Below are 25348 nucleotides of genomic sequence, written 5' to 3' on the forward strand. Positions count from 1 at the left end.
GAGGCTTGGCTTGGTCCCTTCTGGAACCTCAGCAAACCCCCAGTCCCATCTGAACCTCAGCTGAGCCACGCCTGACTCAGGGCCCAAACACCACGAGCTGAGAGAAGACAGGTTACATCCAGTCAGCCCAGGGAACAGAAGTCTCTTCCTGTCCTCCACCCACCCGTCACAAGGACCCAGCAGCTTGGCAGCCTGAGGAGCCTGCGAGCACCAGCCTTGCCCAGACTCCCCGTGAACACCGCCCACAGGAAGCCCAGTCTGGGGTGCTTGGCTGGGATGGGCAGTACCCTGTTTTCTTTCAACCACTGAAATAAAAAGAATAAGCAGCTGATCATTCAGTCAGATTGCCTTTCCCAGGATGACATCAACCCCCTACCTAAAATTGTATTGTTTGAGCGCCCATGATGTGCCAGGCTCTGGGGGAAATCAAAACCAGCCGAGGCCCTCCAGTGCTTTACAGTTTAGTTCAAGACATAGGATTCACACTGGGGAAGCGACAGAAACACAACTTGGGGGTGGGGGAGTTGGCTTCACGGAGGAGACCTGAGATGGACCTAGAGTGTGGGCAAACATGACGGGAGGGGCATTCTGGGCAAGGCCCCAGTGGTGTGGGAGGGGCCAGAGGGCATGTGAGCCTCCATGTGGCCCAGTCCAGCTCGAGGGAAGGCAGGTGCAGGGGAAGCGGGAGGGACGGTATCCATAATAACAATCATAACAATAAAACCATCGCTAATATTTACTGACTTCTCTAAGTGGTGGTCAGAAGCTACCCCACCGAAGGATTCTGAGCAGGACTGAGGCAAAACGAGCATGGGGAACATGCAGAGGTGGGAACAGGGCAGTGTGGACACTATGTGGTGCCCAGCAGCTAGACTCCTGTCCTGCAGCTGCTGGTCAGAGCCCCACGAGCCCACAGAGGATGACGATGCTTGATCCTGCAGCACAAGAGTAGCCCAAGGAGAAAGGTTCCTAAACCATGACAAGCCACCGTCAGGATTGCTCCAACCAGGGAAAGATTGGTGTAGAAGGGTTTCTCGTCTTGGATATATCGGGAAACATGAAGGCAGGACGCGATCTGGTGGATTTGGCAGCTCGGGACAAGTTTGTTTCTAAGCAAGTCACAAAGCAGCCGGCAGAGAAGCGGAAGCACCCCTGCCTTCATTATATTTTTCTGGAAAAACCAGAGTTCTGGCTTTTAGTGACTCAAAAATAAGCTCAGAAAGGAACCGTCTCCTGGGAGAACATGGGAGGCTTGGTACCTGTGTGAAAGGATGATCTTCTTCATGTTGTCAGCCATGAGGAAGTTGTAGAAGCGTCGGCACTGATCCCACTGCATGAAGGTCTCCTGGGCCCTGAAAGAACGGCAGACCAGAGTGAGAGACCACGCCGGGAGGGACACACTGGCGCCCCCACCCTGGAGAAGGTGCTCGAAGCACTTCTACCCCGGAGGCGGCGGCGCCGGCTCCCGACCCCGAAACACAGGTCTCTGCGCGTGGACTCAAACTCTCCGTAGAGAGACTGATGGAGACACCAAAACAGCCTTGCTGAACGTGAGGCCCCAGTGAGAAAGTTCTCTAGGGGCACAGCCTTTGCAGGGTGACAGTCCCGACACCCTCGTCCAGCACGGCGGCCTTCTCTTTGTCACAGAACCTGCCAGTACTGGTGTTTGAACACCTCTATTCGGCTCCCTACTCTGCAGGAAGGTTTTTCTGGCTTAATAACGGAGTGTGTAAGGGGAGGGTGGGTGTGGAGAGGTACCGTGCAGGGAAAAACCTAAAAGAACTTCTTTTGTTGCTGTTTGAGAAGCAAAGGGAAACCTGTTTTTTTTTTTTTTTTAAGATTTTTACTTATTTATTTGAAAGAGAGTAAGCGAAAGAGAGCATGAGCAGGGGGAGGGGGAGAGGCAGACTCCCCTGCTGAGCAGGGGAGCCCGAAGCGTGCGGGACTCGATCCCAGAACCCCGGGATCATGACCTGAGCCAAAGGCAGTCGCTAAACTGACTGAGCCACCCAGGCGCCCCATTTGAGCTCTCTTTTGATTAGCCTTAGAATATTCAAGGGGCAAGGAAACGGAAGAAGTAGAGCTAGTGTGTGCAGTCGGCATGACTCGGCCTACCTGACATGAGGGTCATCGCCTGACACCCCAGCAGCGGCACTAGGCAGGTAATATTCTCCCCACTCCAGATTAGGAGACTACCATGGACTCAGGGAGGTCAAGAGACTGGCTGCGGGTCACACTAGGGCAGTAAGGTGCAACCTTCTCTCTGTGCCGGCACGGCAGATTTCCTTGGCCACATGGCAGGTGAGCAAATGGCAATGTGCTACCTCCCCGCCGACCCTGGATCGGCCCTTCCCACTCAGTGTTCTCTTCCCTGCATGTGAACCCACAGGTGCCACGGAGTCCATGCTAACCCCCACTCTGCGCTGAGTCTCAAGGCCTGCTCCAGCCCTGGGAATGAATCTGGGTTTCACCATTCCCAGACATCATCCATTGGTTTCATATCCCAGACGGCCAAGGAGGGGACTGGGTGGTTCACAGCTATTTTCGAAAAATCCAGGGAGTTTATAAAGTCATTTCCCCAAGGCTGCCACATTTCAGTTTTGGAATGGCAAACATTTCCTGTAATATTGTGGTTAAAAAATAAGAGCTAATGGGATGTTAAAAGTGAAAGGGTTTGTGGCTTTCATGGTCTGTGACATGCTCCTACGCCATGGGCTAAGGCTCAAAGGGAAGACTAAGACTGCCTTCAAGGGTCAAAAGTCCATCCTATAAATGCACAAGGGGCTCCCCAAACACTGCAGAAACAGAAAGGATGGGCCAGATCACTAGAAGCAGGAGCCCGACTAAGGCAGGGATCTGGACCCTGGACTGAGCAAGGAGGGAGGAGGGAAGTCACCCGAAGTCACCCGATCCATGAACCAAAACCTGCTTCCCCTGCCAGCACCCCGTCCTCTGACCTTGGACCCAGGCTCCCCTTCCTCAGAGAGCTGACAGTCTCATTGTCTCAGCTTTCTTTGGCCCTGGGCTGTTTCTGCCTTTGCTGACTTCCTGTTTTGGTTAGTATGTCCTGCGTATGGAGGGGATGCAGAGGGAAGGAAGCAGGGGGAGGGGGGCTGGTCATACACGTAAGACATGAAAGCAGCTCCAGCACTGCAGAGGATCTTGAGATTGACGACCACCACAGGAGCCACTCCCTGAAAGGCTCTGGGGACCCCCAGTGGCTCAGGGCTCAAGGAGGCCCGGGATGAGGCTGCTGCAACCATTATCCCCGCTCAGTGCTGGCTGACACGGATTCCTAGCATCTCTGGCTTTACCACTCAGCATACGTAGGGGCTTTCACCACCTTTGGGTATAAAATTACAGAACTGAAACTTAATTTTATATTGGCTTTATAAAACCTAATCAAGAGTAATGTGTTATAAATACATTCATTCCATATATTTTTTATTTATTTTATTTTTTTAAGATTTTATTTATTTGACAGAGAGAGAGAGAGAGAGCACAAGTAGGCAGGCAGGCAGGCAGAGGCATAGGGAGAAGCAGGCTCCCCGCTGAGCAGGGAGCCCGATGTGGGGCTTGATCCCAGGACCCTGGGATCATGACCTGAGCCGAAGGCAGACGCTTAACCAACTGAGCCACCCAGGTGCCCCTCCATATATTTTTTAAAAGGCCTGATTTCTTCAAGACCACCACCACCAACAACATATGGAAGGCAATCACAGAAGGGAATCTAGAGACTCAAAGAAACCTCCAAGACAGACCAACAAATGCAATGCATAGGCATTACGTGGATCCTGATTCAAATAAGCCAACCGTTAAAAAACTTCTGTGAAACAATCAAGAAAATCTGAACCCTGAGTAGAAATGGGATATTAGGGAATCATTCATTTCTCAGTATGATAATGGTATTGTGGTTATATTTAAGAAAAAGTCCTTAGAGTCTTTTAGTGCAAACTAATGACGTACTTTCAGATGAAATGATATGATGCCTGGGATTTGCTTTAAAATAATTCAGTTTCGGGGCGCCTGGGTGGCTCAGATTGTTAAGCGTCTGCCTTTGGCTCAGGTCACGATCTCAGGGTCCTGGGATCAAGCCCTGCATCGGGAGCCTGCTTCTCCCTCTCCCTCTGCCTGCCGCTCCCCCTGCTTGTGCGCTCGCTCGCTCTCTCTGTCACCTAAATAAATAAAATCTAAAAAAAAAATAATTCAGGTTCTGGGAAAGGGGGTGTGCATGAGGTGTAAAGGGAACAGAGTGAGAATCCCAAGCAGACTCCCCACTGAGTGTGGAGCCCCACGAGGGGCTCAATCTCATGACCCTGAGATCATGACCTGAGCCGAAACCAAGAGTTGGACCCTCAACCGCCTGAGCCACCCAGGCGCCCCAGGAGATGGATTTTTAAATCATTTAGAAGAGGGTTCAAATGAAATGGGCATCTATAGTCACGTCCAGGGCAATCCACTAGGGCTGAGCCAACTGCTTCATGCCGCTGGGGGGCTGCTCAGAGAAAGCTCAACTTCCCAACTCATATTTTGCACAGTGAGTGGACCAAGCACTGACTAAAAGGAACTGAAGTCAGAAGAGAATGAGCTGGGGAAAGAATTCAAATCTCCTGACTCAAGTAAGATCTCAGAGTGCTGAGAGGCTGTGAGAGTGGCCAAACCGCTTTTCTGGAGTCTTCGAGAAGACACGGAGGGTGACAGTGGGAGAGAGTTTCTGTGAGACTAGGTGTCTCTGACTCTAAGAGTCCAGAAAGGGACGAGAAGGCAGGCATGCTGCAAATTAAGGCGGGTGATGAATTTACAGGGTGTGGATGTAGGCAATATTAAAACACACCTTGAAAGTAATATGCTAACAAAACTGCAAAATCACGGTACCTTAAGTATTTTCCTGAAATGCTACCACACCAATGTAAGAAAACTGTTTTTATTTGGGGAGGGGAGTTTCTCTTCCAGGCTTTGCCCATCTACAATCTTTTTTTCCTTTTTAATTTTTAATCATGGTGGTAAAAAACACGTAAGATTTACCTTCTTAACCATTTTTAAGTATGCAGTTCAGTAGTGTTAACTATATTCACATTGTTGTGTAACAGATCTCTGGAACTTTTCCATCTTGCAAATCTGAAGGTCTATATCCATTAAAGTAGGACTTCCCATTTCCTCCACCCTACTATCATACTTTTACATGGTTGCCTTCCTCACTACATTTTTCCCCATTTTATTATTTTATTATCATTATTTTTAAGTAGGCTTCATGCCCAGCATGGAGCCCAATGCAGGGCTTGAACTCACGACCCTGAGATCAAGACCTGAGCTGAGATCAAGAGTCAGATGCTTATCTGACTGAGCCACCCAGGCGCCCCCCTCACTACTTTTAATATATATATACATTCAGTCATGCTACATATTTTCTTGATTTTTTAAAATATAAAATCTTCCTTGTTTGCCGTTGTACTTTGTGGATCATAAGTTATAATTCTCTCTCATGCTGGACCTGTGCTGGTTATCTCTAGCTTGGCCCTACAAGAGAGTTATACCGTAGTGGGGGCAAAACCAAGACCAGCCTTGGACAGTGTGGCTTTTGGGAGGAAGGAGAGTGGAGCTTCTGGACCCGAGAGACCCAGGCTAGGGAGCTCTGGGGCAGAGAGGTCAGCTTGAGAGTGCAGGCAAAAGAAAACCATCTCTGTACTGGGGACTGGGCCCAGAATCCTTCATTGTAGCCAAGCTTTGGGGCAGGATGGGGCTTGGAGCTCAGACAAAGGTAGGGATGGCCACCCACTAACCTGCTCTCTGCCTGATAAGGATATTTTCCCTTAGGATGTACTTTTTATAGGAATGTGATTACTAAGTGAAAGGGTCTGTCACACACTCTTGTTTTTCTGATAGAAAAAAATTAGCAATAAAAACAATAAGCAAAAATCCCCAAGATGCCACAGGCAAGCCATTTGGTCAGCTTCACAACCCACTGGTGGAAAAGCCAAGCTGTGTCCTAGGCTGGAGTTCTGCCCACAGAGTTTTGTCTACACTCAGCGGATTCTCCCCCTTCGCTTGGCTCTGATACAAAATTACTGATTGCTAAAACTGTCATACAGCTCTTCCACTGTGAACAGGTTTGATGAAGGGGTAACTGGATAGAAGGACTTTATGAATGGCAGCCCTTGCCCCTTGCTCCTGTCATAAATGCATCCACAGCCTGGAGTCGCCCATTCAGAGCAAAACAAAGAATATACACACCATTTGGCCAGAAACGTGGGGCCTGGCCTTCTCTGCAGCAGGAAAGCCTGCTTAAAAACACCATGCTAAGACCCAGCGGTGCTCACACACCCACTCAGCCAGGAGAAGGACTAGACGTAGGGAGATCTGGTAACTTCTCCATTACCCTCGAAGGGCCCCCCCCTCAACCCCGCCTGGGTCCTACCCCACTGACCTCTCTACCCTCACCTCCTTCCCAAATCCCTCCCCACTGGACTGAGGACTTCCTCAGCACCATATGCCTAGCATGTAATATTTTATTTTACTTAAAGATTTTATTTATTTATTTATTAGAGAGCGAAGGGGAGTGGCAGAGGGAGAGGAAGAGGGAGAATCCCAAGTAGACTCCACACTGTGTGTGGAGCTAGATGTGGGGCTCGACCCCATGACCCTGAGATCAGGACCTGAGCTGAGATCGAGAGTCAAATGCTCAACAGACTGAGCCCCACAGGCGCCCCGCCTAGTGTGTAATCTACTAGTGACATGTACTTGGTTTGCTGCTGGGCAAACATTCTATAGTCGGGAAGTGCTGTGAGGTCCTCCGATGCAGACTATCTCCTATAGCCGGCAGATTCTGCAATGCAAGATTGTTGAGGGCTTCCTTAGGAATGAAGAATTGATTTTACCTGAAACTGGTCCAAAAAAAGCTTCCCTTCACTTTTCTTTAAGCCCCACGAGGGGCTGTGTCCCCATTACCCAGAAGGGTGTCTAGCTGAATGAACCAAATGAGTCAAGGGATGACTTATCTGCAGGTCATCTTCTGGTACCACTTCTTTTCCCTCTCACACTCCTGTCTGGTCACCACTCACTGGACGAATTTATAAGCAAGAGTCTTCATAACAAAGTTTCAAATGATGAATTCACCCAGAGCTAGACTGAGTCTGACCACACACACTTCCAGGTCTAGCGGGCAGCGGTTTGTGCTGAGGGAAGGAGGCTAAGTCTGGGGGACCTGTACCCCCCTTTCAGTGGCTCAGCACATCACAAACATGGGTTTCTCTAGCGGCAGCGAGGCTTTGCTAACTACGGCAAGCGGGCGCTGGCTTCTGGGCCTCGGGTCGGCTCTGGGGTGAGAAGCCAGCGGGAGGGGACGGGTCACTGACAAGCGGTTCCCGGGACTCAACTAGGCGAGATTTACCAGCGGCATGGACTCCCGTGCGGCCCCTGCAGAGGCAGGCGAGCCCTCCCTGCTCCGCTTCGGCGTAAACGAAGCATGGCTGCCACGTCCCAGTGCTGAAAAGGCTCATCGCCCTCAAGCCTTGGCAGGAAAAAAAGGTGACACTGGTTTAAAGTAAGGCACTGTCCTTCGGTGAGTAGGTCTGGTTACGCTGTTGAGGGCACCTGAGCCCTGGGCAGCGCCCACATACCCAGGGCCCACCCCTTCCAGTATGTCGGGCCACAGGATATTACTTCTCTGTGCTCCAGGGGACGAAGCTGCCTCTTTCTCTCCTCAGTGGATGAGGTTGATGTGACAGTAGGTAATCAGGAGTGTGAGGATCTCGGAGGTCTCAAAGAGGGGTGGTGGGGACAGCGCCTCACAGACTCTAGAATCTTGAGTTTCCCCCTCCAGAGTTCACCAAACACGCATTTCACGCGCTCTTGCCAACGGCAGGTGGCGCTCGTGCAGCAAAATGAAATGCAGCTGCTGTCACTTAAGATTTTGGGCTTTGGTGGGGTGGGGGGGAGAAAACAAACTGGTCCTGAATCCTCCTACTTATCAAATGCTGTGATCTCTGAACACAAAGTCCGTGCTCACAGTGATTTCACACCACTGGGTTTAGGAAGGGACCCGAGCGATTCCAATTTTACAGGTGATAGCAGGCTTGCTGAAAACTGGGCCATTTGTCAGGTGAGAGCAGGCAGGGTCCTCATGCCAGGCCCTGCTCCCCTGAATCCTGAGGTAGGCCCTTTACTCTCCCAGCGACTGGGTGCGGTGGGACTTCTGCTAACTCCGGTTACATAATGGCTACGAATTGGGAACTGGATATTTCTAGTCAAGCCAAGATAAAGGGCGAGTGCTTTCAGCTGGCTCTCCAGAGCGCAGAGGGGACTGAAAGGGAGGATTCCCAGCAGGAGGATGAGGGGACCAACCTCGTCCGGTGACAGCAGAGCTGGAGGGCCACTGAGGTCCCCAGGCCCACTGGCTGTTAAATGTGGCTACATAACAGAAGTGACCTGTGATGTGCATCCAAATGCAGATTCCTGGGCCCATGCCCCAGATTCTTGAGTCCGAATCTCCGGGGCTGGGGCCCAAGAAACTGAATTTATTTCTAAGATGATCCCCCAAGTGATTCTTAATGAAGCGAAACAGTCACCAGTTCCCCAGACTGGTCTTTGTGACCCACTGGCCTAACCTACACTTCTTGTCTCACAGAGACTGAGGATAAGTACCGGTTACCGACTTACTTTCTACATGCCTCTCCTGCATATGCATTCCCTGCTTGGACGCTCACCGTGGTGCTATGAGGTGGGTACTACTTAGCATTACTGTCATCCCCATCATGCAGGTGAGGACAACTGGAGCCCAAGCCTCGGCCCTTGAACTCAGGAAAGGCTCCATCGGGGATGTGTTTTAAGTCTTCTTTTGGGTACATGTAAATCCTCCCTCTGGGCCAACTTGATGCCTCACGGGCAGAGCCTGAATTCTGGGCCCGCAATTGCCCTTTGGATGTGCTGTCTTCAAATTCCAGTAATATATATTTCTGGAACTAACAGGCAGCCTCTCTCTCTCAGAAAATGCTCAAACAGGTTGAAACTAGAGAGAGAGAGAGAAGAGGTGAGGCAAAAAGGGAGGAATCACTTATTAACTATGAGGACTGTTTGGCATTGGGTTGGATCAATGAGGGAGACTTTCTTTACTTTCTTAGGCAATTCTGGATTTCTTCAAGAGATCTTTAATAACTGGTCATACCCATTTGAAATATAGAAGACATTATCGTGAAGAGGGAGTACGGGGAAAAATGTGAATGCATTTGAAGAGTCTGGAGAGGTGTGTGAATGAAGGTGTGTGTGTGTGTGTGTGTGTGTGTGTGCTTGGTGACTCTCGAGAGATCTGGGACAGCACTGTTCTCGATGAGGAGGCAGAGCAGATAATGCCCTCCTAGGGCTCATCCCGTGGGGCTCTGTTGGCAGGAGACTAAGGGGCGAGGTAAACCTTTATCCGCCAGGTCATCTCCTTTGTGGTGATGTCTGGGATGTCTATGAGAGGTGGGCACTTAAGGTGAGGGCACAGATTAAGTGGTTTCAAGAGACCCCTTCCCCATGCCATCTGAGACTCAACGCTCCTGTAGGCAGGAGGGCTCTGCGATCATAAGGCCCAGCTCTCAGACTCTGGCTCTTGAGTTCTTCCATAAACCCACGGTCCTACAAAACTTCTGGAGCATGAACAGATTAAGTCACCTCACAGAGACTCCATAGGGAAACCGCAGATGTTATGGGGGCCTTTGGCTTATTCAGTTACAGATCTGATCCCCAAATATAGCTGCAGATCGGGCTTAAGGAGTCTGGTAAGACAGCTCCAGTGTATGACGTAAAAGCAAGATAGGGTGACTCCAGGACCCACACACTTCTGCTCAGTCCGCCACCACATTCCCTCTGGTCTTCACAGATGTGTGCCGGCGTCCCGGGGCATCTCAACAAACACCCGAGGAGGGGAGAGGTGGGGGCGCGGGCGTCACTCACCTCAGAGCGCTGTAGCCCTGGCACACGCTGACGCAGCACAGGACTTTCTCTTGGTTTGCCTGAGTCTCCCCCAAGTATTTACACACGATGTTACCACCCAGGCTGAAGCCCACCACGACCAGCTGGGTCTGGGGATATGTCTTCTTGATGTAGTTGACCATGGCTCCAAATTCCCAGGTGCAACCTGTGGGCAGAGAGGTAAGACCACTCAATCATTTTAGGTGCAACAACATGATTGCCCTGGAGAGAGAGCTGGAGGGTTCCTGGGTGCCAAGATGCTAACCGAGAGAGGAGTGTGTGTGTGTGTGTGTGTGTGTGTGTGGAGAGAGAGGCAGGGAGGGAGGCATATACACAGACAGACAGAGACACTTCTCTTTGGCTACCTGGAGAGAAGTTTCCAGATGATCCTCTGTATAGAGGAGACCCAACCTTAGTGGTGCCCATGAGGGGAGGTACCATGTATCACACAGATGTGCAATGCTCTCTGAAGGTGGGTTGTGGAAAAACCTGTCTAGAGGCACATGGAAATCAAAACAGATACACAGGGTGTCGTGAGAACAGGAGTTTGCACACGGATACACACAGAAGCAACAACAAAAACCTTTGGGATCAGCTTCTTCGGCTACAAAACAGGATGCTATACCCATGTGTACAATGACTCATGGTGTCAAGAAAAGAACCAAGTGGATGTTATTTATGGGACTTTCTTGTCAGCGTGGGGGAAGGAAGGAAAGACAAACTTCAGTCCGGAGGGATGGCCAGGATGCTTTATAGGATTAAGATAAAATGTCCTTGGTGACGTAAGGACAGAGTGCCAAGGGAGGCAGGCTCACTGAGAAACACACAGAGGAGACCTCTGTGCAGGGAGGGTCTTGTTTGTCCGGGAGGCACGATCTCAGCTGGTCCCCCTGGGAAGCCTGCAGAGCCGTGTTCTCTCCGCAGCTTTGCTAAGAAGAGGAGGTTAGTGCCATCCATGGGTGAAGGGATTTGTCACATCCTTCTGAGACCCGACCCCAGCCTCCTTGGGGAGCCAACTTAAAATAAAACCTAACAGGGAAAGTTAACGGATGATGGCAAGACACGTGCATATGACAGACCGGCAATGAGGAGACTGTGGGTTTACAGTGGGAACAGGCTGTGGACCTCGGCACCTGCTCAGAGGTCTGGCCATCCCTCATGGGAGTTGAACAGCTTCTTCCCTAACCGGGAGGCCATGGGGAATGCTGCCTTTTGAGCAGCCTCTTACAGCTTCCTTTCATGGAGGGACACAGCCTCAGGCAGGCCAGCACAACCCCAGGTTGGGGGGGTGGTTCTCAAACTACAGTGGATACAGGATCACCTGGGAGGACATTGGACATGGGCAGCCCTGGGCTTCACCCCCAGACGAGCTGATTTAGTAAGATGGGGCCAGGCCCAGGAACCTATATTTTTTGAATAGGTAAAACATGCATATGGCACAAAATTCAAATAACATTAGAGATGTGGTAACCGGTAATTTCTCATATTCTTAGAAAAAATGTCAGTGGTAGCACACAGATTTAGTACCTTGTTTACTTTTTCTTTTTTTAACAATATGTCTTGAAAGCCACTGTGTAACAATACACAGAAATCTGCCCTATTCTTTTTTTTTTTTTTAAGTTATCTCTACCCTCAACATGGGGCTCGAACTCATGACCCTGAGATCAAGTATTGCACGCTCCACCGACGGAGCCGGCCAGGCGCCCCTGCCCTTTTTTATTTTTATTTGACGAGGCATAACATAACACTCAGGAAAGTGCACGATGAATTTGTACACGCTTACACCCACGTAAACACTGCCCAAACCATGTAAACCATGGTTTAAATTACTTGAAACAAGTCATTGTAGCTTAACAATCAAAAAGGCTAATCTAGGTTTCTAGATTTTTCTCCAAAGCAGTGTTCTTTGATCCGATTGCTTTGATCTGACACCCATAAAATCACCCGGGGATCTTGTAAAACACCAACACTAATGCCTGCGCCTCCCCCCCCACCCCCGCCCATTAAATCCGAAATGTCTGGGCGTGGGGCCTGGTCTTTTACCAGATCTCCAGGTGCCTCCGAAGTGCAGCCAGGCATGAGAACCACTGATGTAGGAACAGGGACCGCTCTGGCTCCGACAAATCTGGGAAAGGTGTTTCTGGAGCTACTCTCACTCTGCCTGCGGGCCATCCCTTCACAGACCTCCTTTCCTGTCCGCCTGCAGTAAGCGACCTTCCCACAGGGAGGCGCTACTCCACTTTTGGAAGTTTCCTCAGCAGGGCTGTTGGACTGGTATCTCCTCAAAGCCAGGTTTCTACACAACCAGACACCTCCTCCAGGTCCACCAAACGCCCCCCGGGAATGATTTTATTATGTACCTACACCAGTTTTTCAATAAAATTCCAGCTAGTTAAAAAACCCGGCACAAATAAAGAATAAAAAAAATATGTTTAAGTCCCTTTAGGCCAGTTTCAGCTAGGCTCCAGACACGCAGCGTGTCCCTCAGGCTGGAGAAGAGGTTTGTGCAGCTTATGATGGGAACATCATTTGCTTGCATGAGAAATGGTATCAAGGGACTTATTTTAAATTGTTACTAAAATCTTCACTTTTCCACCATTTCCTTGGGGTTCTGCCTAATTTCATTCATCCCTTGGCTATTTACAACTCTATGTTTTGTTCTAATATGGAAGGAACCTCTACTAGGTGATGTGCTCTGTACAGTAAAGACATGCTCGGTCTTGTTCCCCACTGCATCTGTGGCGCCCGGTGCTGGGTGGCCCGTGGGTCAGTACCACCTAAATGAAGGGACGAAAGCCTGGGTGCACTGTGTCCCAAGCCCTGTCCTGGGAACATAAACACAGCGGAGGAAGCAGATCCAAAGGGATGAAATGACTTGCCTGACCTCACACAGTGAGCAGGTGGGAGCGCAGGACTTTGGAACCACATCTAACCCCAAACCGAAGTCCTTTGCCTCATAACACAAACCGACACAAGTAATAGTACTGCAGGGATTTACTTTTTCATTATTAAGTCTTTGCTTTCTCATCACCTGATTCCTTTTAGACCGGTCTTTTTTTCAAAATAGTTTTTTTAAGTTTGATTTATTTCTGTGATTTCTCTACACCCAGTGTGGGGCTCAAACTCACAACCCCGAGATCAAGAGTCATGTGCTCCATTGAATGAGCCAGCCAGGTGCTCCTGGACCTGTCTGTCTTTACTCAGGTTTGCGACTAATTATTTGAGGCCTAGAGCAGATGTTCAGATGTCAGTGGGGCAGTTACAAAACTCAGATTTGCTATGCTACCGGGGAGCAATTATAGCTAATCGTGTAGGTACCTGGGGAGCCTCAATTTAATTAACTCCAAATATACCTGATCTGGGTAAAGGGCCAGCTCTGCCTAACGCTGGATAAGCTGTTGGGTGTTGTGTGAAGAGCTGCTATCTCTCCCAGGCAAGGGTATAGGGTTTGCCCAGCGCTGGGATCTGCCTTCTGCTAGGCACCGGGTCCTCCTGGGATTTCCACCTGATGAGAGTTTACCAGACACTCTCAGTGGCTGGGAGCCTCTCCCTGGACTGTTCTACTAAAAGCTACCAAGATCTGTTCTTTCATACGAGGAGGATTTTAATGGGGGCTCTGGGTACTTAATCCTTACAGGATTAGCACCGGTAACAAGATTTGGGTATCTAATCTTGTGGCAGCTTTTAAAGGCAAGACGAAACATGAGACACTAACCTGGCTTTGGAGAGATGCGTACCACAGGGCCATCTTGGAAAGGCAACCTGCTGAGAACAGGAAAGACCTTTTCTTCAGCCTCACACCCCTCAAGAAAAATAAGGCTAAAGCTACCCGAAAGCTACTTTCACGAAAGCCATTTCCCAGTGGTGCTAACGTGACTAAGTGGGCTCGAATACGGGGATGCAGACTTGGTGCTCCTTGTGGATGGAGACTCTGAGTCATCTCTGTGTTCCCCATGCCAGGCCCGGGCCGGGACCGTGGTGGGTGTGTCACACGTTGGCGTAGGAGGAGGTTTGAATCCCGTGGCACGGAAGCACACGACACTGGCCAGTCTGAGTGTGGTGACTGTGCTGCGGACAGGAAAGAAGTAGCTCAATATCTTTCCCACTAAGTGTAAGCCAAGGGAATGATTTGGACAGGCTAACGAGGTGGCTCCCGGCGGGCATCTGCGGGCCAGCAGGCCCTGTCGTTTCTCGGAGCTGTGAAAGCCACCGCACAGCTGAGTCACTCAGGAGGAAAACAGCGGCAGGAATAAAGCGAGAGCCCTCTTTGTGCGGTAGATGAGCTGGGCTCGTCCTTATCTCTGAAACGGATCTTCACAAACGAGCGCTTTTAGCTTCATGTGCGCACGTACGGAATTACCTAACCCTGCCCTCTTCGGGTTAAGTATCCAGGTCTGATGCTGGAAGCCAGAAGCTGGCTTCTCCACAGTTCTACTCTGGGTATTTAACTGCCCCCGCCCCCTCACACTTCCTAACGTTGGCTCCTTGGCACCATTTCGATGCGCAGTGACTCCCAGCATATGATCTCGCCAGATGGTTTACCAAGATGCTTGAGCTTCTGCAAATTCACCATCTTCACTGTCACGTTCTCTCTCTCTTCACCCATCTCCTCCTTCCTCCTCTTCCCACCATGTCCTTCTGCCATCACAACACTCAACTGTTGTAGAGGCCATGCAACTTGTGGCTGTCAATCTGGAATCATGAATATGACTCAAAATTGAGTCTGCATCAATTAAAATGGTAGATAGGAGAAGCTTATCAAAACATCGATGTTCACGATCTCATCAAAGATCTTCAGATCGATTGAGCAGTATAAAAACAAAACAGAAGTTCCTTAAAAATCGCTGTTTGCACCTCCTTACGGCAAGATGTCTTGGATCCTGGGTGATCCTGGGTGAGCATGTTAACTAAGTAGGGTGGCTGTACGTCCTAGTTTGCCTAGGAGAGTCCTGGAGTTTGTCATTCTGATGCAGTCATTAGTAAGGTTCTCTTTCACTCTCAAAAGTAATGCAGTTTGGGATGTTAAATTATGGGGTCGCCCCAGGTACAGGAACTCCCTCCCTTCTAAGACTGACATGCTGCCTTCTGAGCAAGGCGAAGTTTTCTGGCCTTCCCTTGTGGTTCCAAAAGAGAGTTTACAAAACAAAAAATTTCCAGTATTAAACTCAGCTGGACATTACAGAACTCCTCCTCCAAGCCACAGAAGACAGTGCTGGGATTTCAGACACCTCTTCTCAGCTTGACGTCCGATGCCAGAAATTCAAGTGTTTAGAAAAAGGGAAGGGCCCACTTCTGTGTATAAACCCCTAGGGAAGGCAATTTAAATCTTTGAGACCATGTTCAACGTCACAATGCCCCAGCTCGGTGTTCGGTCAGAGATGGGTACTAAGTTCTCAGGAGGCTTGTGATCCTCAGGACTTGGTCACCTTGTTGGGGCCAATGCCAGGCCGTTTTTATTCCTTTCACCTGATACAGAAGTGACTTTAAAAATCCTCAATTTTCTCTCTTATCCTCAAGATCAGACTCATGGTCTCTTTGTCACCTTGCTCAATTTCAAGAGCAATCTTTGAAACGGAGGTCAGAATAACCACAGCTGGATGATGCTGGTTTTCAGTTCTTTCCTTGGCTGGTGGACTGGATGCAGTTGTACCCTACTCTGAACATGAATCCTGGCCGATTAGGATAAGGCATTTAGCCAAAGACAGAAAGATGAAACAGAATGCTTCCTTAATTTACTTGTCTCCTGCATTACCACTGACAAAAATACTTATATTCAGTGTCTGGGCTGGAAAAGCAATTCAGTCAATAAAGAGTCAGCCAACACGTCCACTGCTATAGTGTTTCAATTAAAGATTAGGCTCTGTAGAATAAGTACACTTCAAAAAAATCTTCAAGACTTCTACATCTTCTGTCATTTTTAAGTGTTATTTATTTATTTTATTTTTTTAAAAGATTTTATTTATTTGACAGAGAGAGAGGCAGACAGAGAGGGAACACAAGCAGGGGGAGTGGGAGAGGGAGAAGCAGGCCTCCCGCCGAGCAGGGAGCCTGATGCAGGGCTCGACCCCAGGACCCCGGGGATCACGACCTGAGCCGAAGGCAGATGCTTAACCGTCTGAGCCACCCAGGCGCCCCTTAAGTGTCATTTCTCATCCACGTGATAGGGTTGTGTACTTGGTCTGATCCGGCACAGTACCCAAGCTCAATAAGAAATTTAAAAGACTGATAAATTTCCTCTTGTGGGTTCCACTCTTGTCATCCTAACGGTTTCACATTTTATTTATGGTCAGATCAGCTAATGTTATTTCATTTAATCCAATTTAATTCATCACAAAAGAAATATTTAATATTTTCTAGCTTAAAAAACATATGAACTATAGGGGCACCTGGGCGGCTCAGTCAGTTAAGCGTTTGCCTTCAGCTCAGGTCATGACCCCAGGGGCCTGGGATGGAGCCCTGCACTGGGCTGATGCTGGGTGTGGAGCCTGATTAAGATTCTCTCTTTCTCCCACTCCTTCTGCACCTTCCCCTTGCTCTCTCTCAAAAAAAAAAAAAATATATATATATATATATATATATGTATATAAAACTATACTGCAGCAAGTGGTGAAAAAAAATTTTTATGAATGAAACGAATTTGTAGAAGGCTGAAATACAGCGAAAAGAGCATGTGCTACAATACAAACAACTCGCCCATAGTGACTGTCTGAGTTGGAGGCGGGTGACCCCAGTCCCAGCCCCAGCCCCGGGGGTCAAGGCAGTCAGAAAGCACGAACTGCATCCTTCAAGGTCACCGCCAGGGCCTGGTTGTCTCTGTACAGAGTCATAACTTAGAGCATACTCAAGACAGAATTCTCTGCTTGGCAAGCACAGCTTCTCAACAGGTCCTTGCAAAAGTTCACATGCGCTCAACTGCGTGAGGTTGAGGCAGAGGCAAGATCATTTGGCTGTTCAAGTCAACGTCCGCCTTTTCTCCTCTAAGTTGGTTCCCGGAAAACACAGAGCGGAAAACAGAAAAAGTCATTGCTATTTACGCTATTTGCTGGACTCCGTGCTACGCACTTTTATATTAATGCTAACTTTCTCAACAACCTGTGGGAACTAGGTGTGCAAACCCCCATCTGCTGGACTCTAAAACACAGGCTCTTTCCTTATGTGGGCATTTCCTGAGCATCTCTAAGTGATATACCACCTGCAGGAGATGAATGTAAAAAAATCACATAAAAATTGAAAACCAAAATCTGGTCCCTGTTCTTGAAAAGGACAAGGTCTGGTCAACGTTCTTTTTAGACAAACGCAGCCAAGCTCACACTGATTCTGACTGTGCTCCCCACCTCCCCATCCCATGGTGAGAAGCTCCTCAGCAGCCTGGGAGCATCAAGGCGGCAGGTACTCTGCACACCCCCTGTGTTCTCCTCACAGGGGCTGGCCCCACGAATGTCTCTGGGATGCCAGATGAACAAAAGAGCGGAGCCCGAACCCACCAGGCCCACTGCTATGGCTCTGAGAAGCTCCCGGATGCACTTTTGCCTTCAACCTAAAATGTGTCTGAGTGGGAACTCTCTCCTTGCTCCTGAGAAGTATCAGCAGGATTCGGTCTGTCATATAGAGAGGCGATGTAGCCCGTTGTTCAAGAGCACGAGCTTCAGGACTTGACTGTCTGGGTGGGAAACCTGGGCCACCTGCTCATCAGCTTTGTGATCTAGAGCAAGTTGTGCAACCTCGCTGGGCCTTGGGTTCCTCGTCTGTAAAAGGGGGTGGCTCACTTAATACATCCTATCAAGTACTCAGAACAGTGCCCGCCCCACAACAAATGTTATTCATATAAACAGTAATGACCACTGCCACCAAAGTGGGGGAAAAGTCTTTTGAAATGCTCAGCTGCCTCCCTGCTCCTGTCTAGTCCTCATGAACAATATCCTGCATAGGAAACATGCACCACCCCAGAGCTGCTGCTGACTGGGGTTGAGAACCACACAGTCTGAAGGCTGGTTCTGCCACTTACGCGTGGTGGGACCCCGGGCAAGCCTGTGGAGTGGGGACACTAGCACCCACCTCCGGCTGTCAGCGGGGTTCAGGCAAAATGGCTCATGTGCATGCTCGACGTGCCCTGGCCCTCATCAGTCAGTGTAAGCTACATGGGAACTGCTGTCATGCAGGATTTTCCTTAATGACTTCATCCTTCAAAGGCAGCATGAAGGACTCTAAGTCACGAGAATGTGAAATTCTTCTGCTTGCGAGAGATCTGTTTTTCACAGTTTCTAATCACATCAGCCAAGACGTCCAGTGGCAAGGGACTGGCGTTTATGTGGTCTGGAACAGTGAGTCTGATATGTGGGGAAAGGTCCTCTAGGATGTTCTCGGAGAGATCTGAGGAGGGTTGTGTAACAGGAAAAGAAGAATGGAAGGCTTCCTGTTAACACTCTCTGTAGTTTTTCCTCTGGTCAAGATCAGTCTCCAATGGCCGTAAAGAGGTGTCCGCGGTGACTCAATGGTCCACCATCTGCTCAAGAGCAGTGTGGCTTGCACAAGGGAAGGCTCTTATGACCATGAGGGGCATGGGTTTGAGACCTGGTTTGCCAAGATCACCTTACAGACAGTCATTTCATGGCCCTCACCTTGGTCCCCAGTGAGCCCCGATGCAGCGGGCACCTTCTAGGGCCGAGCAGTTTTCTGGGCACAAACACCACTGGCTCCCATGGAACGGACTCGGGGAGACCGGAGATTAGAGAATGATTGGAGGGTGAGGGCAGGGGACAAGGACCCTCCAAGGTGACATCTTAGCTGAGACCCGAACGACAAGAAGAAGCTAAGTCAAGACCAGAGAAGGGCCGTCCAGACAGAGCTGGGGCAGACCTGTGATCGGCGGCCCTCAGACCGGTGCCTGGTGTTGGCGGATGCGCTGCATGTCCTGGGAACCAGAGCCCCCTTAATGTCACATCCGGTCCTCCCACACGGACAAGGCCGACATGGCTGGGGGTCTATGAAAAGTGAAGGGAAGGAGATTCAGAAGAGGCTTAAGATGGCTCTGCTTTCTTTTACCTTTTCCACTGAAAAATAGAGGAAGGGAAGAAAGAGGGAGGGACAGTAATACTAAAAATGATAAAATAAAAGAGGCTTAAGAAACCTATCCCCCAACTGCAATGTATGGAACTGATCTGGATCCCCAATCCAGTACAAAGAAAGAAGTCAGTTGGGGAAAATGAACTGCTGTGAAGGAACGCTGGTGTCTTAGGTGTGATGATGGCATTGTGCTTATGTTCTTTTACGAGCTGAACCGTGTCCTCCCCAATTCATATGTTGAAGTCCTAGCTCCTGCTCCCTCAGAATATGAATGTATTTGGAGAAAGGGCCTTTAGAGAAATAACTGAGTTAAAACAGGGTCATTAGGGTTGAGCCCTAATCCAACCTGACTGATGTCTTTGTAGGGAGAGTAGGACACAGACAGAGGGACACACGCACACACACACACACACACACACGGATGCACAAGACAAGAAGACAGTCACCTATAAGCCTGGGAGAAAAGCTCAGAAGAAACGAAGCCTGCCCACACCTTGAACTTGAACTCCCAGCCTCTGGAACTGTGAGAAGATAAATGTCTGTAGTTTGGGCCACCCAGATGGTGGTATTTTGTGAGGGCAGTCCTAGCGAACTAAAACAGTTTACAAAGAGTCTGCGTAGCTTAGCATCATACACTAAAATAGTCACAGATGGAAGGAAGGGCTCTCCGGGACAAGCTCCAAAATAATCTTCGAAAGGGAAGGAAAGGGCAGGAAGGGGATTGTGGATAAAATGAGATTGGCCATAAATTGAGTAACTGAATTGAGGCTGAATGGTGCGCACACAGAGGCTCATTTTACTATTCTCTCTACTTTTGTATATTTGGAACATTTCTCTAACAGAAAGGTTTTTTTAAAAACTGAAGAGGAAACGTATCTTCTAGGTCATCCGCCTTTCTGGAAAACTACCGGAGTACAACAAACTATAGGAATTTACTTCTAAAATTCCGATGAAACAAACTGTAACAACAAATGAAAGGAAAGAGTTAATTGACTTCGAAAACCTTGAGGGGCTGAGCTCTCCCTGGACGGGCTGACTTCGCCCTGTGGATTCTCCTTGTTGGGATTCAGCTCACCAGCCCTGACATACCACACTCTTAAGAGGAAGCTGTGCGTGCCGTCCTCCCCCGGAGCCCGCTCCCTTTGGTTTAGGAGCTCCAACCCGTGGGACCCTGAGGACCCAGTTCAAATGCCGTTCCTGGAAGAATCCTTCCTTCCGCAACACCACCGCTTGCCTACAGAGACAGGCTGGTTTCTCTCTGCTGCGGCCTCACCCATCACCCTGTGGTGTGATGATTTACTGATGGAACGTATCTTATTTATCTGGGCCACAGAGAGCACAGCTAATCCCTTGCTTGCATGAACAATCTTCCAGTATTTGAAGAATAAACTGAACATTTAATGAATGGCTACTATATGTGAGGTGCTCAGCTACCTACTGAGTCCTTAGTAACCCACGTTTAATTGTACAGTTGTAACCCCCATTTGGGGCTGTTGAAGAATCTGGAACTGAGGTTAAGTCGGCGGCAGGGCAGGGGTGGGGACCGTCTCTGTGCCACACCGAGCCTACTCTTCTCTGCTCCTTTAGCCAATCCCCCGGCTTGTGTGTGAATGTCTCCCAATCTAGTGTCCCTCCCCCACGGCCCCTAGCACGGCACTCCCGGAGGCAGGGGACCTGGACCACACACACCCAGCGCTTCTACTAGCTCTGAGATGATCCTGGACCCTGGAGCAGCCAGATCCAGGCCCTTCTCTTAGCTCTCCTGCTTACTGGCCCTATATCTTGCCCCAATTACTTAACCTCTCTGTGCCTCCGTGTGCCTTTTCATCACAATTTCACGAAGTGTCCCGCTGGTTGCTGTGCAGATTAAAGGGATTACGTCTGTGTGAGACATCAGCACTGGGTCGGGCACACGTTAAGTGCCCTCGGCGGCACTTCTTGTCTTGTTTTTGGCAGATCGTGCAGTTAGATAGCACTCCCAAGTCTGTCTCTGTCTGGGGTCCTGAGTGAGGCTAAGCCATGCCTCCCTATCCTCAACTTGTGCAGACGGATTTTTATATCCAAGTGCAGGACCTTATAATCATTCCCCATTGTTTTCATTTTTGTAAGATTCTGCCTGTTTCCGCCTTTTGGATCCGATCCGTCTCCCACATGCTCACTCTTCTCCTGTTCCTGAGTTATCTGTACATCTGGATCTTCCGGCCACCAACCACACTGTTGAACAGAAGAGTCTGTAACATGGTGTCTTCAGTCGTGGGAATGAGTGTGGAGAAGCAGTAGGGTGCAGGACAGCCTCCCTGGCACAGAGCAGGTGCCCCTGCTCACGCTCCCCTACCCGCACCCCACACATCACCAGTAGCAGCATAAACCAGAACAACCTTGCTGGAGGACAATCTGACAATATGGACAAATAGGCATACAAAATGTCGACTCTGAAATTCTAGTCCTGGAAATTCAGCCCAAGGTAGTCATTAAAGAGAAAAACAAATTCTAGGCGAAAGATATTTATAGCATCACTATTTAAAATGCTGAAAAACTCTAAATAAGCTAAACGGACTACAAAGAGGAATGGTTAGATAAATAACAGAGTAATAACAGCCACGTGGCCCTTAAAAAGATTAAATGTAGTGACTACGCACCTTTATGTTAGTGAATATAAGATTATTTAAATTAAGTCACCGTAGATATACACACTCTGACTGCATCTAAATAAAAACTATGTACACACAGATGAAGGAATGGGAAGATAAACAAATAGGAAATTATAGTTATGGTGAGATTGTAGGTGCAACTTTCAGTTGTTTCCCATTAAAATACACAGTAATTTATTTGGTTATAAGCAACCCCACTGTTTGTGCGTATTCAAACACATATTTTATGTGTTTATTATTTATGTGTGCATCTATAATATGAAGGGAGATTTAAATAAGAATCAAGAATGGGCAATCTGGAAGACAGAGCCTTAGCCAATGCGGGACTTCAATTAAAGGCAAGAAGCATCTGTCTCAAGATGAGATCCAGTTCCTCTCTTCAAGGAACTTGGAATTCAATGAGTTGTTGATGTGCCAGACTCCCTTCCCACAGCCACACATGTGCCTCATCACAACCCTTGCCCGCCAGTCACAGGAGTCCTGAGGAATGGGCGTCAGGATGGCTCAGTGGTGCAGGGCATGGGCTATGGGGCTCCTGGCCCTGCTCTGACACCTATCTACCAGCAGGGGGCTCGGGGGAGCCCAGCCCCTGTGATTTTCACTCTGTCTCCAGGAGGCAGGATGAGCTGGGGGTAGCTCCGGGGCCCATCTGAAAGGCTGATGTGAAGTATGGCATCATAAATGCCCAGAACACCCCGGCTGCCGGTATAACCACGTGCCCCACTGCCCCTCCAGATGGGCATTTCCCTGAGGGTAAAGCAGCACGCTTGTGGTGAGAACAGTAAGGGGGATTCCACTTGGCCGTGCCAGTACATACCGTAGGTGAACATGCGCGGTGAGGTCAGCTCAATGTTGGGCAAGGCACCCAGGTGGTTGAGCACGGCGCACCGGTAGCCATTTTTCTGGGCGTAGTCAACGAAGGTGCGGATGTACTGCTTCTCGCTGTGATTGGCAATTCCAGGGCAGATGACCATGGTAACGTCATCTACAGGGTGAAGAAAGACATCCCAACATAGCTGATGAGTAGTGATGATAAATGGCCACGATGACACGTCATTGGCTTAGAAAACAGTAGGAGGGAACCTGACATACATCTTTTTACTCAAGTCTCTGGAAAGAAGCATCTTTCCCTTCTAGCTGGAGTTGTCCTGATCAGTGCCTCTCAAACTATTTATGGTGAAGGGTCAGTTGTTAAAATTTCCGATCATGGACAGATAATTTTGAAAAATGCGATAAAAATTAATTACTAGAAAGATGAAATGAAAACAATTTAAATCTCAATTTTTTATTACTAGATTCAGCAGATAACAAAATTACTTGGCCACACTGCTGTACAAGTTTCCAAACCTTACTTTTAATTTCTGTATGAATGACAGGACGCATGAGCAGAAAAATAAAAACTAGTGTTTGCACAGACTTCTTTGATCAAGCAATTTTACTTCCAGGTATTTGTCTACAGATACACCTGTACATAAGCAGAACAAGATACGTACAGCAGAGGTGATAATGGCAAAAGAATGAACACAAGCTAAATGCCCAGAAACAGAGGTCTGGCTAAATAAATTATTGCACATCCAAGTGATGAAATGTTATGTAGCCCTTAAAAATAATGAGAGACATCTTTACATGTACTGATAGGATGAGCTCTCCAACATGTATTAAGTGGAAAAAAAGCAAGGTGCCGAAAAGGGTTATGATATGCTGCCATTTGCACGGAGGGAAAAAAGACATCTATGTTTAGAAATGCATCCACTAGCTCTGGAAACATACACGAGAAACCTAACAGTGGGTACCACTGGGGAAGAGCATGGGTGGGGAGTAGGAGTGGAAGAGAGACTTATACTTTCTCTGTATTATCTTTTTTTTAAAAAAGATTTTATTTTATTTATTTGACAGAGAGAGACACAGCGAGAGAGGGAACACAAGCAGGGGGAGTGGGAGAGGGAGAAGCAGGCTTTCTGTGGAGCAGGGGAGCCCAGTGTGGGACTCGATCCCAGGACCCTGGGACCATGACCTGAGCTGAAGGCAGACGCTTAACGACTGAGCCACCCAGGTGCCCCTTCTCTGTATTGTCTTAAAGGTACCTTTTGAATTTTTTATCATGACCATGAATTACCTACTGAGGGAGTGGCAGGTACTCTGAAGGACTAACACAGGAAGGTGTGATGGATGTATTGGGAAAGGAGCACTAGCGAGGGGAGGCAGGGGCCATCCCTCTGAGGAGGTGACATCTGAGTTGAGACCCGAATGACAAGGAGGAGGCAGCCATGCAGGGGTGTGGGGATGAGTGTTCCAGACAAAGGGAACGTCAACTAAACCTTTGTCACCAGCTCGTCAGCAGTGCTGGTTACTGTAAAGAACTGGAAGGTACAACAGGTTTACTGGAACCTCCTCCCAAGTAGTTACCGAGCTCCTATAAAAACCAAGGTGCCTTGGGGTGCCTGGGTGGCACAGTTGGTTGGGCGTCTGGCTCTTGATTTTGGCTCCAGTCATGATCTCAGGGTCGTGAGATCGAGCCCCTCATCGGGCTCCACGCTCAGCGGGGAGTCTGCTCAGGATTCTCTCTCTTCCTCTGCCCCTCCCCCACCCCTTGTGCATGCATGCTCGCTCTCTGAATAGATAAAATCTTTACCAAAAAAAGCACACACCGCCCCCCCCCCAACCTAGGTGCCTTGCATACTACAGAACGGAGCAGACACGTCCTCCTCTGCTAGGAGTGGCAGTCAGAGGCAGGTGCCATCCTAAGTCCACTCGCTCGTGAGTCCTCACTGCGAAGCTCTTTATCACGCCTGCTTACTATGTAGGCTGGACACAGCAAGGCCGAGTTCCAGCAGTGGCAGCGATCACAGTGGTTTCTGACAGACAGGTATCCCAGAGCCCTGCATAAATGGACCCGAATGTGTCTTTTTGTCCACGGCAACCTACGCAGAGGGTGCCTGAGAGCCTCCGCTATCTGCTTTTGCCCAACAGACAAGACCACCCTCTCCCGTATCTCTGAGCTTTAGTTTCTTCATCGGTAGAGTCGGGACAATGAGGTCCCGACCTCTTAGGGGTGCTGGAAGGCTTAACTGAGGTAACAGTATCTATAAAGTTCTTAGACGAGTCTGGCTTCTATTGCTGTCATCAAACCAGAGGCCTGGTCCTGAGGGGCCTGGGCTCCACACGTTCTCCCTCGTCCCCTCACACCGAGCTTCTGTATTTCCGAGAGGACTAACAGTTGTGTCCAGCATTGCTGTCTGAGGGGCCCAACGTGGTGACTGGCAAGCACGTGACAGCGCGAATCCTTGCGGGCTGCCCCTGAGACAGGTACCGCGGCGGGCTTCCTCCCAGCCCCTGGGTGTGACGCGGAGTCGGTGGCATGAGCGCGTACACCATGTTCCCTCACTGCCCAGTGTCCCCCTTCCACGTGATGGCCCCATCGTATTCCTGCACTAGCTCACCTCCAACACAGTGCTCAGCCAAGGGCTCAAAGAGGTCGAAGGTCGAAGTGGCTCCGTCGGACATGGTGATGAACTTGCGGTGCCCGTAGGGGTGTGGCGACCTCACCCTTCCCATCTTCCCATACAGGGCGGTTTGGATGTGTCCACTTTTCCCCCAGATCAATGGTGGAATGTATCTAAGAAAGCAAGAGAGGAGAGCTCAATTTCCACCACCCTCCTTGAACAATACATGGAAACATTTTCGAG

The 25348-nt window shown here is 49.2% G+C and overlaps 1 protein-coding gene across 3 annotated transcripts in view; it reads right to left on the bottom strand.

The window, feature by feature from the left end:
* Positions 1 to 25348, bottom strand: part of ABHD2 (abhydrolase domain containing 2, acylglycerol lipase) — a 96087-nt gene that overhangs the window by 13206 nt on the left and 57533 nt on the right. For all 3 annotated transcript variants that reach the window (XM_025893269.2, XM_073882264.1, XM_073882265.1), the window contains 4 exons: positions 25103 to 25278; positions 22480 to 22647; positions 9931 to 10114; positions 1260 to 1352 (listed from right to left, as the gene is read on the bottom strand). In XM_025893269.2, the coding sequence (XP_025749054.1) occupies positions 1260 to 1352; positions 9931 to 10114; positions 22480 to 22647; positions 25103 to 25278 (621 nt within the window). The remainder of the gene's footprint in view (positions 1 to 1259; positions 1353 to 9930; positions 10115 to 22479; positions 22648 to 25102; positions 25279 to 25348) is intronic.

This window comes from Callorhinus ursinus, unplaced genomic scaffold (assembly GCF_003265705.2).
Source record: "Callorhinus ursinus isolate GAN/ISIS: 27379988/994484 unplaced genomic scaffold, GSC_fseal_2.0 scaffold45, whole genome shotgun sequence".
Classification (NCBI taxonomy): domain Eukaryota; kingdom Metazoa; phylum Chordata; class Mammalia; order Carnivora; family Otariidae; genus Callorhinus; species Callorhinus ursinus.